We start from the raw sequence: 14,248 nt of genomic DNA on the forward strand, positions 1-14,248 counted from the left end.
TTTCACCCAGAGGGTGGTGGGCATCCAGAATTTACTACCTAAGTTGGTGGTTGAGGCTGAAACAGTCAACTCATTTGAAAGGTATCTGGATCTGCATCTAAAGTGCTATAACCTGCAAGGCTACAGACCAGGTGCTGGAAAGTTGGATTAAAATGAGCGGCTGGTTTCTTTTTTCTCTTTTTTGGCTGGTGCAAACACAATGGGCTGAATGGCCTCCTGCACCGTAAATCTTCTATGTTTCTATGGTTCTAGCCTGGTCCACAACATTACTACTCCAGTGCCATTTCTGGGTAAGTCCCACCTGATAGCACTGTTGATGACCCCTTCCATCACTTTACTGATGATTGAGAGTAGGCTGATGGGGCGGTAACTGGAAGGTTGGATTTCTCCTGCATTTTGTGGACAGGATATACCTGGGCAATTTTCCACATTGCCAGGTAGGTGCCAATGTTGTAGTTATACTGGAAAAGCTTGGGTAGGGGCGTGACTAGTTTTGGAGTAAGTCTTCAGTACTACTACCAGAATTTTGTCAGGGCCCATAGCCTTTCCAGTACCCAGTGCCTTCAGCCATTTCTTGATGTCATGTGGAATGAATCAAATTGGCTGAAGGCTGGCACCTGTGATGCTGGGGACCTCAACACGAGGCAGAGATGAATCATCGACCCAGCACTTCTGGCAGAAGATTGTTACAAATGCTTTAGCCTTGTCTTTTGCACTGATGTGCTGGGCTCCCCCATCATTGAGGATTTCCTTCTCCTGTTAGTTGTTTAATTGTTCACACCATTCAGGACTGGATGTGACAGGACAGCAGAGCTTAGATCTAATCCATTGGTTGTGGGATTGCTTAACTCTGTCTACAGCATGCTGTTTCCACTGTTTGGCATGCAAGTAGTCCTGTGCTGTAGCTTCACCAGGTTGACACCTCATTTTTAGGTATACCTGCTGCTGCTCCTGGCATGCCCTCCTGCACTTTTCACTGAACCAGGGTTGATCCCCTAGCTTGATGGCAAAGGTAGAGTAGGGGATATGCCTGGCCATGAGGTTGCAGATTGTGGGTGAATATAATTCTGCTGCTACTGATGGCCCACATGGATGCCCAGTTTTGAGTTGTTAGGTCCTTTTGAAATCTATCCCATCTAGCACAATGGTAGTGCTATACAACACAATGGAGGCAGTACTTTAGGACTTGGCCAGCTCGGTCAGTAGTGGTACTACTGAGCCACTCTTGGTGATGGACATTGAAGTTCCCCCACCCAGAGTACATTCTGTGCCCTTGCCACTCTCAGTGCTTCTTAGAATTGATATTCAACATGGAGGAGTACTGATTCATCAGCTGAAGGAGGTGAGGGGATGTGCTAGGTGATAATCAGCAGGAGGTTTCCTTGCACACGGTTGAGCTGATGCCATGAGACTTCATAGGGTCCGGAGTTGATGTTGAGGACTCCTAGGGCAACTCCTTGCTGACTGGATACCACTGTGCCACCACCTCTGGTGAGTCTGTTCTGCTGGTGGGAAAGGGCACATTCAGGGATGGTGATGTCTGGCACATTGTCTGTAAGGTATGCTTCCGTGAGTATGACTCTGTCAGGCTGTTGCTTGATTAGTCTGTGCAAAAGCTTTCCCAATTTTGGCACAAGCCTCCAGACATAGTAAGGAAGACTTTGCAGGGTCAACAGGACTGGGTTTGCAGCTTTCATTTCCGGTGTCTATGTTGATGCAGGGCGGTCCTTCCGGTTTCATTCCTTTAGACTTTGTAGCGATTTGACTCAACTGAGTGGCTTGATAGGCTACTTCAGAGGACATTGAAGGACATTGCTGTGGGTCTGGAGTCACATGTTGGCCAGATTTGGTCAGGATGACAGATTTCCTTCCCTGAAGGAAATTAGTGAACCAGATGGGTTTTTACGACAATTGACAATGGTTTCATAGTCACCATCACTGAGACTAGCTTTTAATTCCAGATTTTTTAATTGAATTTAAGTTCCACCAGCTGCCATGGTTGGTTTGGAACCCATGTGCCTAGAGCATTAGTCTGGGCCTCTGGATTACTAGTCCAGTGACATTACCGTGCCACCGTCTTCCTCAAGTGTGCTTGACAATGTATCTTGACGACATCCAGTTTTATCACTCCACCATTATCCTTGGCTCAAAGACCACTACTGTACTGTACATGAAGTATTATTTGTCTGACATCAAGCTGTGAATGAACCAGGAGTTTCACTAGTTTGACATTGGTAGCAAGTCATACTGTTTAGTTTCTGCCAAAACGCCTCACCCTAGCATCCAATTTCATATTCTTCCTCCAACTGCTTTTATAGGCTAAACTTGATTGTGCAGTCTCGGGATTCTGTTTGGCCCTGAGATGAGCTTCAAACACTAAATGTTATCCATCGCCAAGACCTCAAATTTTCAGCTTTGTAATATCACTGACCCTTTCCAATTACATTGGTCCCATCCCCACTCAAACCCCCATGTAGACCTTTGTCATTTCAAAGCTAGACTTCTTCCTTGCTCTCCATCTGAACTCCATCCTGTATGGACTTCAATGATCCAAAATTCATCTGTCTACATTCTACCCCTCACTATGTTCCACTTACTTATCACTCCTGACCTCAGCTAGTACCCTATCTGCTAAATACATGATCACAAGATAATTACAGATGAGGAAGGTAGTTTCACCAGCCACAGTTAATTAATTTAGAGGGGTTTTCAATTCCCTATTTCAGTCTCCAATTATTTCTTAAAATATTTACCTCTAATCATCTTAGAAGTATGTGCTGTATGTTCATCTCTCTTCATGTGAGGAAGAATTTCTTGGCATTATTCCTAATCTGCCTTTAATTAGCTTGAACATGTTTTCCCTTGTATTCTCATGGCTTTGCACTTGTGTGAATTTTATTAAATGCTTTTCATTAAACTCCAAATTTCTACAAATTTCCCCAAATACTCACCTCACTCTACCTCTGCCTCCAGCCCTATACAACAGCCTACACTCTCTGCTTTTGTGACTCTGACCTCCCCATCACTTTTACTGATCCATCGGCCTGGATTTTGCTGTAGTAATGACAGCGAAACTGTCAGTGTTCCCCATCATTGCTCCACTGAAACTGAGAACAACTTCGGGAGTTCAGACAGACGCAGGTTAATTTGGATATCCAGAAGTTGCTGTCAGTGAATCTATGCTTCTCCATAGGGTGCACTGTAGAGGTTTCCACAGACTGCTATCTCCTTTGCAATCATTAATTGATGGGAACTTCCACTCTAATGCTGTTTAGTGTCACTTAAAAAAACCATGGAGAAAAATTATACTTAGTGTAGCTTGGTTTAGCAATGTACCAATTTCATAATTACCGCTAAACATCCTTACTGGCCCAGAATGGCTAATTTTACATTTGCAAAACATCAAATTTCTCCACAATTATCAAAAAATTCCACATATTTTTAAAAACATTTTTAAAAAGTCTGTTTATCTTTATTTTAGCTTCTACCTTCATACAGTCATAGAATGATTTTGGTATTTGAAAATTTAAATAAAAATGAAGCTTTTAATTGCTTTGAACTTGTTGGTTTGAGGTGTCTGAATATTTCAATTTGATTAATTGCCTACCTGACATGACTGCTGCCATGTGCCAAAGACATCCCCTTGATTTGGTTCCAGGTTTAAACTGCCATGGGGAAAGGGGGAATTTCCACTACAGAGACAGCAAGGTCAATGTGGGAGCTTTCTTCAAGATCAAGGACAAGCATCCTTAAATCCAGGCCAATACTTTCAGCTACAGTCAGGGAGTCTCTCGCTAAACCTATCAGCCTCAACAGCTCTGTCCTCACCTTCTAATGTCCCCTTAAAACCTCTCTCTTTGACTGTCCTTTGTCACCTCTTTGACTTTTATCCTATTGCTTGCCATTCATTTATCTTCAGTCGACACCCCAAGGTGTTTCACAATGCTAAAAGGTCCATATAAATGTAAGTTGTTTCAGGGGTGTTACATTGAGATAGAAAATGACTGAGATGCAGAATGGTTGGATGTGGGTTTGTGCCAGTGATCCCCTGCATATGAAGTTTTTGACCTTGTCCGGACCAGAAGCAGAAACAAAACAGAAGTAAAAATTTAATAATTATTTTAATGTGGATGAAACAAAATTGTTCTCCTGCATCTCAGTCAATTTAAGGACAGTTTGGCAGTGACCTGAACAGATAGTCAAACAATATTGCACACATATTATCCTATGGAATGAGGCATACTTACAGTTGCACTTCTTCTGTACAAATCGGAGTTTACATGCTGTCCTATAGGTGGATAAACGAATGCGATCCAAATCTTGGGCTCCTGATTTAAAGACAAAAAATATTCAAAGAAAAAAAAATTACAGTACTCTCATTTAAAAAACTACCATAGAATCATTCAATACAGAAAAAGGTCATTCAACCTATCATGCCTATACCAGCTCTTTGAAACAGCTATCCAATTCGTCCCATTTTCCTCTCCAAAAGAAATTTTCCTTTTCAGGTATTATCTTTGAAAAGTTACCTTTGAAAAGAATCTGTTTCCGCCATCCTTTCAGGCGGTGTATTCCAGAGCATAAACGCCTCGCTATGTCAAATAATTCTCCTCACCTCCTCCCTGCATGGTTCTTTTCCTAATTAAGTCACCAACACTTAGTAAAAGTTAATCTGAAATCCTAACCCCACCTCTAAAACAGTACAAAATAATTAAACGATCTGCCAAGGATGAAATATTCCCATCTGTGAATGCTAAAGCAACCCCACAGGAACCCACTGAAGTAAAAATTTATTTTCAATGGTAGAGTAAATCGAGCAACCAATACATCTACTGGGAAAGAAAATTGGGTGGAATGTAAAATGGACTGCCAATACACTATTGGCAATTTTACTCCACAACCAAAGATGAATTTCACATCCCACTGTGTTGGGTCTCAGGGTTTCACGGTGCCTACTTGGCAAATGTATTCAACAGCTTCATTTCCAGCCTGCTGCCATTCATAGAAATACTTAGAAGTCACAACACAAAAAAAACATTTGGCTCAACCAGTTCATATTAGTTTTTGTCCTCCAGAACATCTACCCAACCCATTCCCATTTGCTTTTTACCCCGCTATTGAAATTAATCTTCAGAGTTAGCATGTTTTCTGCCTCAACTGTGTCAACCATGGCTCAGTTGGTAGTACACTCACTTCGGAATCACATAGTTCAGGTATTGAACACAAAAATCAAGGCTGACACTCCAGTGCAGCACTGAGCAGACATTGCATTTTTGGAGGTGGAGGTGCTGCCTTTAGGATGCGATGTTAAACTGAGGCCCCATCTGCCTGCCTGGGTGGCTGTAAAAGATCCCATGGCACTATTTTGAAGAAGAGCAGGGGAGTTATTCTCAGTGTGCTGGCCAATATTTATCCCTCAATCAACATCACAAAAGCAATTATTTGGTCATTATCATACTGCTGTTTGTGGGAGTTTCTTGATCGCAAATTAGCTGCTGCGTTTCCTACATTACAACAGTGACTACACTTCAAATAGTACTTGATTGGCTGTAAAGCGCTTTGAGACATCCGGTGGTTGTGAAAAGCACTACATAAATACAAGTCTTTCTTTTCTTTCCTCAACCAATGACCCTGGACGTGTATGTTACAACCTCACAATTCTAGGTATAAAGATGTTTGTCCTGCTTACTATTTCAAACTTCTTACATTTAATCTTGTTTTTATGACCCCTTGTTCTTGAACCCTCAAACACTAGGGCTGGGATTTTCTGGCCCGCCCGCCGTTGGGATCTTCTAGTCCCGCCAAAAGTCAGTGGATTTTTGGCTGGTCCACCGCGTTCCCCGCAGCGGGTCCCACCATGGTGGGGCTGGAAAATCCTAGCCTAGAAATAGACTGTTGTAATCTACCCTACCCACTTTTCATGACATAAAAATCATGAGGTTTGCAAAGCACGATTACCCCTTTGAAACTGTATGATGGCTACTTCTATTTCCTCTATATCTAAATATGTGGTAATTTTATCCGTAACTAAAGACTCTAAAACTTTTCCTATCATAGATGTTAAACAAACGGTCTAACAGCATCTGTGGAGTGAAAAACAGAGTTAACATTTCGAGTCCGTATGACTCTTCTTCAGACATGCAGACTCAAAACGTTAACTCTGTTTCTCTCTCCACAGGTGCTGTTAGACCTGTTGGGTTTTTCCAGCATTTTCTGTTTTTGTTTCAGGTTTCCAGCATCCACAGTATTTTGTTTTTATGTTAAACAAAGGGACCTGTAATTACCTGCATTAGTTCTGTATTCCTTTTGAAAAAAATGGGTACTACACAAGGCTATCTCTAGTCCTCTGGCACACATCCACACTCAGTACAGCCCTGAAAGATTGCTGCGAAATTTAACATTAGTGGGGGCATGGGCTTCAATGAGACGTGTTGTATTATGGATGGCTAATTTGCTACCTTCAGTTTTGCACCTCCACCAAGGTAGAATTTCACCTCACCATTTCTGAGGCCTTGGCAATTTCACTTCTCATCTCCCCTAGGACATAAGGATGTACCCTGTTGGGTCCTAGCATTTTGTGTCTCTTTGCTTGACTAATTTAACTGAAATTTTCTTTCACCCACCAGACTAGCACCAGATTAACCACATCAGGATTCAGCTCTTCTCCAGTTTATTTCTTTGTAGTAAAGTCCAAAATACTTATTAAGTTCCTCTACCATCTCTTGATGATCATCTACAAATTGTCAATGCTCTTATCTAAACGGTTTCACCTCACTTATAACCATATCCTTTTTAATGATATACTTGTAAAATATTTTACTGTTCCTTTTGATGTTTTTGGGATGTTTTTCCCTCGCATTCTTTTTTCCCTTATCCAACTCTAAGGCCAGAATTTTGCACTGAACCAGGGGTGGGCTCGGAAGTCAGGGGTCGGGGTAGGGGGGGGTTGCGTTAAATTGGGTGGGATTGCAGGAGATACTGTGCTTGTTACCCACCCACCTGTGCTCGTATTTTACTAGCAGCAGAGTAGGTGGTGGGCAGACCATCTGCCCTCCTGTGGGCCAATCAAGTCATTTACGTGGCCAATTAATTTTCATCATTTTTAAATGTTATTCTTCAATTTTAATTGGTTTATAATCTCTATTTACTAATTTATCCCAAAATTACAAGCTTTCTTCTTTTTAATGGAATATACTTATTCTGTACTCATGAAACTTATTATTTAAAATAATCCCAGTTGATCTACAGCTATGTGCCATTTTCTCCTTCTGCCTCACATCAATTTAAAATCTGCACTCTGATTCAATCTGGTGTTCTAGTTTTTGCATGGATTTTTTTTACATTTCTTATTGGATCTTAAACATCATTGCACTGTGGACATTATTCGTAAGATGCTTACCCACATTTATGTTATCAATCTTATCTATTTCATTACTTCCAATTAGCTCTAGCAATAACCCCACCCTCGTAGGTCTATGAACACATCCTTAGGAAAGGCAATCCTTAACACATTTTAGGAATTCCATTCCCTTTTCTGGATTTATTCTGTCTCTGCCCCAATCAATAAATGGATAATTAAACTGTCACAGAACAGTAATTTCATTCTTCATATTTATCCCTCGAATTTAGCCGCAGATTTCCTCTTCTATTTCTTTCCCACAATTTGAAGGTCTGTAATATTCCCCTAAGCTAATAAGTGCTTTTTAAAAAAAATTTCAACTCCAACTATATGGGCCCGGATTTTCTTTGCGAGTGTGGGAACAGGAGTTGTAAGTGTTTCCAGGTTCCGAAGCTGCCCCTAGGGGAAAGCAGTTGCTGTTTAGGATTTTAATGGCGGCACCTCCTTAATTGGCAGAGACAGGTCCCCTGTCCAATTAAGGGTGGCTGACGGTCTCTCTAAGCTGGACGGTCAATTAGAGGTCTTCCAGCTTGAAGGAGCAGCAGGTTGCTGCAGTAGGCAAGTAACTGAGAGGACACTTCAACAAGGAAGCACCCTCTGAATGTCTATTTCCCATTGTATTTTTTTAAAAAGCAGCCAGGCCACCAGGCCATCATTGTAGTGGTGAGTGGGGGCGGTATGATGTTAAGGGTGAGGTGATAGTGGAGAAATCCCTCTATGGAATGGCCTTTGACCACACCCACACCCAGGCAGGGAGGGAAGGTCTGCTGAAGTTAAACTGCCCAATTTAAATTCCAGTCGGCCGCCTTTAACACTGGTTCACAAGGTTCTTAATGAGCCTAATTGGAAACCCGCCTCATAGAGAAGGGTAGCCATGCTGGCCTCGAACCTGCCTCAGCAAAATGGGACGATGCCAGGAACAGAGTCATGAAACCGGCACGCTAGACAGTGCCAGTGTTTTCGGGCCCCATCCACCTCCATTCCCAACCTCAGCATGGCCCAAAAATTCAGCCCATGAAGTCTGTCAGTAGCCGTTCCATCAACCCTCTCTACATTATCTATTATCTCTCACTAATAATGCCACTCTAATACCTTTCTTATCTTTTCTATCCCTCATTCAGCTCATTGAAGGTCCAATTTTGTTAATGTTGCACACTAGTTGTCCTGAGTTCTGGTCTTCCTTACAAGTGGAAACATCTTCTGTACATCTACCATATTGAACCCTTTCATAATATTGAAGACCTCTAACTGGTCACCTCTCAGATTTTTCATTTCTGGAGATAAGATCCCCAGCCTGTTCAATCTTTTCTGAGTGTGAGACTAAACTTGCATTTTATTATTTTAAGCTCTTCTGTTCCAACACAGGTATCACCAAAGCCCTCTTTTCCCCCAACTTTTAAGACTGCTTTAAGAGAGTATTCATTTCCTGGGAGTGGTTAGCCCTAAGAATTTGTAGAAGTCAACATCATAGGATGTATGTAGGGGTGCTTTTGCTGGGTGGGAACGAAGGTTGTGGACACTAGTTGAATGTATTCCTGGATGTTCAATCACAAGATATTCGATCCAGGTTCACACATGAAGAATGGCCAATATTAATTTTCTAACCTTATTAATCCTTATTGTTTAATGATGTTCTACATATTTTGACAAAGTCCCTAGTTAATCATTGTGACCCTGAGAATTTGCAGACAGGCACCTCAGTGGTTGTGCCATGATCAAACCCACTGATACCCTGCAAGGTGGTTGCTGAGGCTCCGCTGCAGCTGCAAGCACAGGAGAAGCAGCATTTAGGAGCACATGTGAGAGCTAAGAACACCTTGGGATTCATGAGTGTTTAGAGTTTGTTCATGTGGAGGCTTGCTTCTGCTGTGTTGCTCAGTAAATGTTAACTCACTGCTGTTGGTCATCCTTTCAATTCTTGCTTCCACGTCAGATGTCTTGCTCCCTCAATGGGCTGCTAGTATTGGGGTAGGTCATGTCTCATCAGCTTCTCAGCTTTTCAGGTGCACGCTGTGAACCCAGGCACTGGGCAATAGAATGCAAGGTGAAGGAGGCAAAGGAGGTGAGAGCAGGTGCATATAAAAGGTAAGGCTTTAATATGTTGATTGTGAAAGAGCATCAGGATCACAAGTAAAGGGTATGTATGAGATCCTCTCGAGAATCCCTTGTGCATCCCTCATTTCCCCTTGCTTCTGGTCCAAGAAATTTCTTATCTTGTGCCATCTTCGCAGCAGCCTCCTCATTGGACAATGAGTGGTAATCAACGTTTTCCTCATTATTCATGGCCTCCCTTCTCGCTGCAGCACTAGGTTGTGCAGAACACTGCAGACTATCACAATATGCAAAATCCTCACTTGGATACTCTGAAGTGCTCCACCGGACCCATCTAGGCACTTAAATCTCATCTTCTGAAGCTCAATGGCCTACTTGTTGTCACTTGGGTGGACCTGTGGTGTATATTGTACTTCTCCTCTGTTGCTGCACATGGGTTCCCCATAGGCGTGCACAGCCATGTCTTCATTGTGTATCTCTTGTGCCTAAAAACCATCCTTGAAGGTGTGTGGGGTATGCAACGATCGTGACATCTGGACTGCCAAAGTATGCATGTATCATGGCTGCTTTCCAGGTATCTTGCACCCACCTGAAGGATCCGCTTTTGACAGTTGCAGAATAGTTGGGCATTGAAGGAATGGAAGCCCTTTCTGTTGATGAAAGCTGCAGGCTGGCTCCTGGAGCCTTAATGGCCACATACGTACAGTATATCACTTGGGGGAATCCAGGGATGGCCCAGAATCTGCTTGACTGCCTGGATCGGTATAGTAGCACACAGTCTCCACATCTCCTGTACACAGCAGGGGTCATCTCCTTGATGCAATAATGGGCTACAGGCTGGGAGATCCTACACATGTCCCCAGTGATCCCTGGAAAAATCCAGAGATGCTGAAGTTGAAAGCCATGGTGAGCTTCAGGGCCACTGGTATTGGGTGTCCACCAACTCACATGTGTCTCAGCTCGTCCTTCAGCATGGTGCAGAGATCAATGATGGCTTCCCTGGAGACCCTCAGTCTGCACTGACACTGCTACTCTTGCACGGTAGACTCTCCCCTGGAGATAGGACTTTCTTCTTGATGCAAGAGGCAAATGGTGCACCCCTCTGCGTCAATCTACCCTTGCCCACCCAAAGGCTGGCTTTCTTGTTGTTCCTGATGTTCCCACACTAGTTCATGGACCTCCCACTCTGAGCTACTCCCTCATGTCCATGGCAGGGTGGGCTCTCTCCTAGTCCTGGGTGTTCTATCCAGCTGACAGCTTTAAAATTCGAGTTACTTGGCCTTTTAAATACCTTAGCTGATGTCCCAACATGAAAGTCAAAAGTCTGCCTCAATGTTTCCTGCCACTGGAAAAATCCTGAAGACTTGTGCTCCAGAACTAGCCGTGCCCCTAGTCAAGCTGTTCCAGTACAGCTACAACACTGGCATCTACCCAGCTACGTGGAAAATTGCCTAGGTATGTCCTGTACACAAAAAGCAGGACAAATCCAACCTGGCCAATTACAGCCCCATCAGTCTACTCTCCATCATCAGTAAAGTAATGGAAGGGGTCATCAATAGTGCCATCAAGGGGCACTTACTTAGCAATAACCTGCTCACTGACGACCAGTTTGGGTTCCGCCAGGGTCACTCAGCTCCTGACCTCATTACAGCCTTGGTTCAAACATGGACAAAAGAGCTGAACTCCCGAGGTGAGGTGAGAGTGACTGCCCTTGACATCAAGGCCACATTTGACTGAGTGTGGTATCAAGGAGCCCTAGCAAAACTGGAGTCAATAGAAATCAGGAGGAAAACTCACCGCTGGTTGGATTCATACCTTGCATAAAGGAAGATGGTTGTGGTTGTTGGAAGTCATTCATCTCAGCTCCAGGACATCACTGCAGGAGTTCCTCAGGGTAATGTCCTCAGCCCCACCATCTTCACCTGCTTCATCAATGACTTTCCTTCCATCATAAGGTCAGAAGTGGGGATGGTCGCTGATGATTGCACAATGTTCAGCACCATTCGCGACTCCTCAGCTACTGAAGAAGCCCACGTCCAAATGCTGCAAGACCTGGACAATATCCAGGCTTAGGCTGACAAGTGGCAAGTAACATTCACACCACACAAGTGTCAGGCAATGACCATCTCCAACAAAAGAGAACCTAACCATCTCCCCTTGAGGTTCAATGGCATTACCATCACTGAATCCCGCACTATCAAAATCCTGGGGGCTTACTAATGACCAGAAACTGAACTGGACTGCCATATAAATACTGTGGCTGCAAGAGCAGGTCAGAGGCTAGGAATCGTGCAAATAGGAACTCACCTCCTGACTCTCCGAAACCTGTCCACCATCTACAAGTCACAAGGTAGGAGTGTGATGGAATACTCCCCACTTGCCTGGATGAGTGCAACTCCCACAGCACTCAAGAAGCTTCACACCGTAAGGGACAATGCAGCCCACTTGATTGGCACCACATCCACAAACATTCACTCCCTCCACCACCGACACACAGTAGCAGCAGTGTGTACCATCTACAAGATGCACTGCAAGAATTCACCAAGGTTAATTCGACAGCACCTTCCAAACCCACGACCACTACCATCTAGAAGGACAAGGGCAGCAAATAGAGGGGAACACCATCACCTGGTAGTTCCCCTCCAAATCATTCATCATCCTGACTTGGAAATATATCACCGTCCCTTTATTGTCGCTGGGTCAAAATCCTGGAACTCCCTTCCTAATAGCACTATGGGTATACCTACACCACATGGAGTGCAGTGGTTCCAGAAGGCAGCTCACCACTACCTTCTCAAGGGCAACTAGGGATGGGCAATGAATGCTGGCCCAGCCAATGAAGCCCACACCCCATGAATGAATAAAAAAATTAACCCGAGTGGGGTCTTTGACTCTTGGCCGGGATTTTCCATCCCCTTCGGAGTTGGGAATGTTCGGTGATGTGAGCAGGCAATATGGCGAGAAGGCCATAAATCGGTTTCACAACATTGCCAAACCAGTTTGTGATTTTCCGCTCTGCCCACTGATGGTGTGCCGTGTTTCCCGCCATCGGACGTCGGAAACTACATTGTAATACATCAGCATATCATTATAAGACCAGGCCGCCGCAGTTATCCCCCTGGCTGGATCGTCCACCCACGTCAGCGGGAAAACACGCCAATGTGTTTCACAACAAGGCATGCACCTGGCCACTGCACTTCACTCGGGACTTCAAGGTTTGTTTGCCTACCTTGCTTCAGTCAGCACCTGCAGTCATCAGCGGCAGGCTTCACAGACAGCACCACATCACCTCAAGGGGGGGCTCATGGTTAGGTCTCTACCTACCAAATTGGGTGACTTTTCAACGGCTGCAGGGCGAGGTCTTGATTGGGGAAGAGGTGGCCTCAGGTAAGGGAAGAGATTGCAAGATGAGAGCTGCACTGGGGAAGGAGGGTATCCCAGGGTGTGTGGGGGAGCACATGTTGATCTGTACCAGTGGTTTCAAGATGGTGAGGGCAGAGGAGGCAGTCTCCAGAGGAGATGAGGCCAGATGGACATGAGGATATGTGTATGAGAATGGGTGATGATGTCCCTTGAGCTGGCAGTGAGTGAGATACCAATAAATGTGTGATGGACTTGAGTGTGTGAGTTTAGAGTGATGAGATGGTTGCCATACCTTGGCTGCACAGGTGAGATAATTCACCCTCTATCCTCATTGGATGGCCAACCTCTTCTGTGCAACATTAGCAGTGGTGATCAGTGCCATCACCTGCCAAGCCGGAGTGGTAATGTAGCTGCCCTTCCTGCGGCCAGAGCGGGTGTAGAGGACATCAAAGTGCCAAAAGGCATCCAAAAGGTGCTAGAGGACTGCAGTCTTCTTGCCTTTCAGGGCCATATCTTCTTTGCTGCAGTCCTGGATTGGAAGCACTGAGCACGGGTGTACTTTAAATGTGGTGCCTGGCGTGATGAAGCGGCGAGGTGACAGTGTGGCAGGCAAATTGGAGCCCGCCCACCATTGAAACAGCACGTATCCAGGGAATACATAAATAATGTGGCGGGTTTGGGATGATACGGCGTGAAAATCCGCCATTGCGGCTGGCAGGTCTGCTACCACAGTGCAAATCTGGGACTATTCCGTCCTTTGGGTAAAAAAGCAATCTTGTACCAGACTGACTGGTTTTAGTTTTATTCTTTCGCTCTTATTAAGGAATTATCATTTTCCATTCAGTTGCGTGAAGCCACTCATTGTTACAGTATTCTCTTTATATCTCATCATATAATAAACTAGCATTCTTTTATCATGCTATTTTTAATCTTGTTCTTTGCCTGTTTGGTAACTCAACTGAGGACTTTAATTTTATGTCTTGTCAATTTACATTCTTTAATTTTTGAGATCTTAACATATCAATTGCAGATGTCTTTTCTACCCTTCTGGCTCATTTGGCTTTGGCTACTTCATGTCATTCTTACCATCATGTTGGCCACCCTTCAAGTTCCAGAAGCTATATTAAAAGTTTAAGTCCTTTCCCTTGTTTTCCCTGTTTTAAAACAGTATCAGTTATATTCAAATCAAACACTATTTGCCAGGTATTCATTTGAGCCCATGTTTGTATTACATGGGTCTCTTTGGGAGACTGGTGACAATCCAATAGACACAACGTTCCAGCTGTTATCTTTCATGTGCTTGGCTCTGTTTCTGAATCGTGCCAATGCTACTCTGGAAATATCTGCTGGGAAATATTTCAGAACTGTCAAGGCAAACCTCTCTCCAAACTTGACCACCAACTTTTTTGGGGATGGGCCTCATCACTGACAAGT

The 14,248-nt window shown here is 44.0% G+C and overlaps 1 protein-coding gene across 21 annotated transcripts in view; it reads right to left on the minus strand.

Moving 5' to 3' along the window:
• The window catches only part of dtna (dystrobrevin, alpha), a 437,527-nt gene that overhangs the window by 193,114 nt on the left and 230,165 nt on the right, over positions 1-14,248 (minus strand). For all 21 annotated transcript variants that reach the window (XM_078540552.1, XM_078540563.1, XM_078540570.1 and 18 more), the window contains exon 3: positions 4,248-4,328. In XM_078540552.1, coding sequence (XP_078396678.1) covers positions 4,248-4,328 — 81 coding nt within the window. The remainder of the gene's footprint in view (positions 1-4,247; positions 4,329-14,248) is intronic.

Source organism: Cetorhinus maximus, chromosome 4 (genome assembly GCF_964194155.1).
Source record: "Cetorhinus maximus chromosome 4, sCetMax3.hap1.1, whole genome shotgun sequence".
NCBI lineage: Eukaryota > Metazoa > Chordata > Chondrichthyes > Lamniformes > Cetorhinidae > Cetorhinus > Cetorhinus maximus.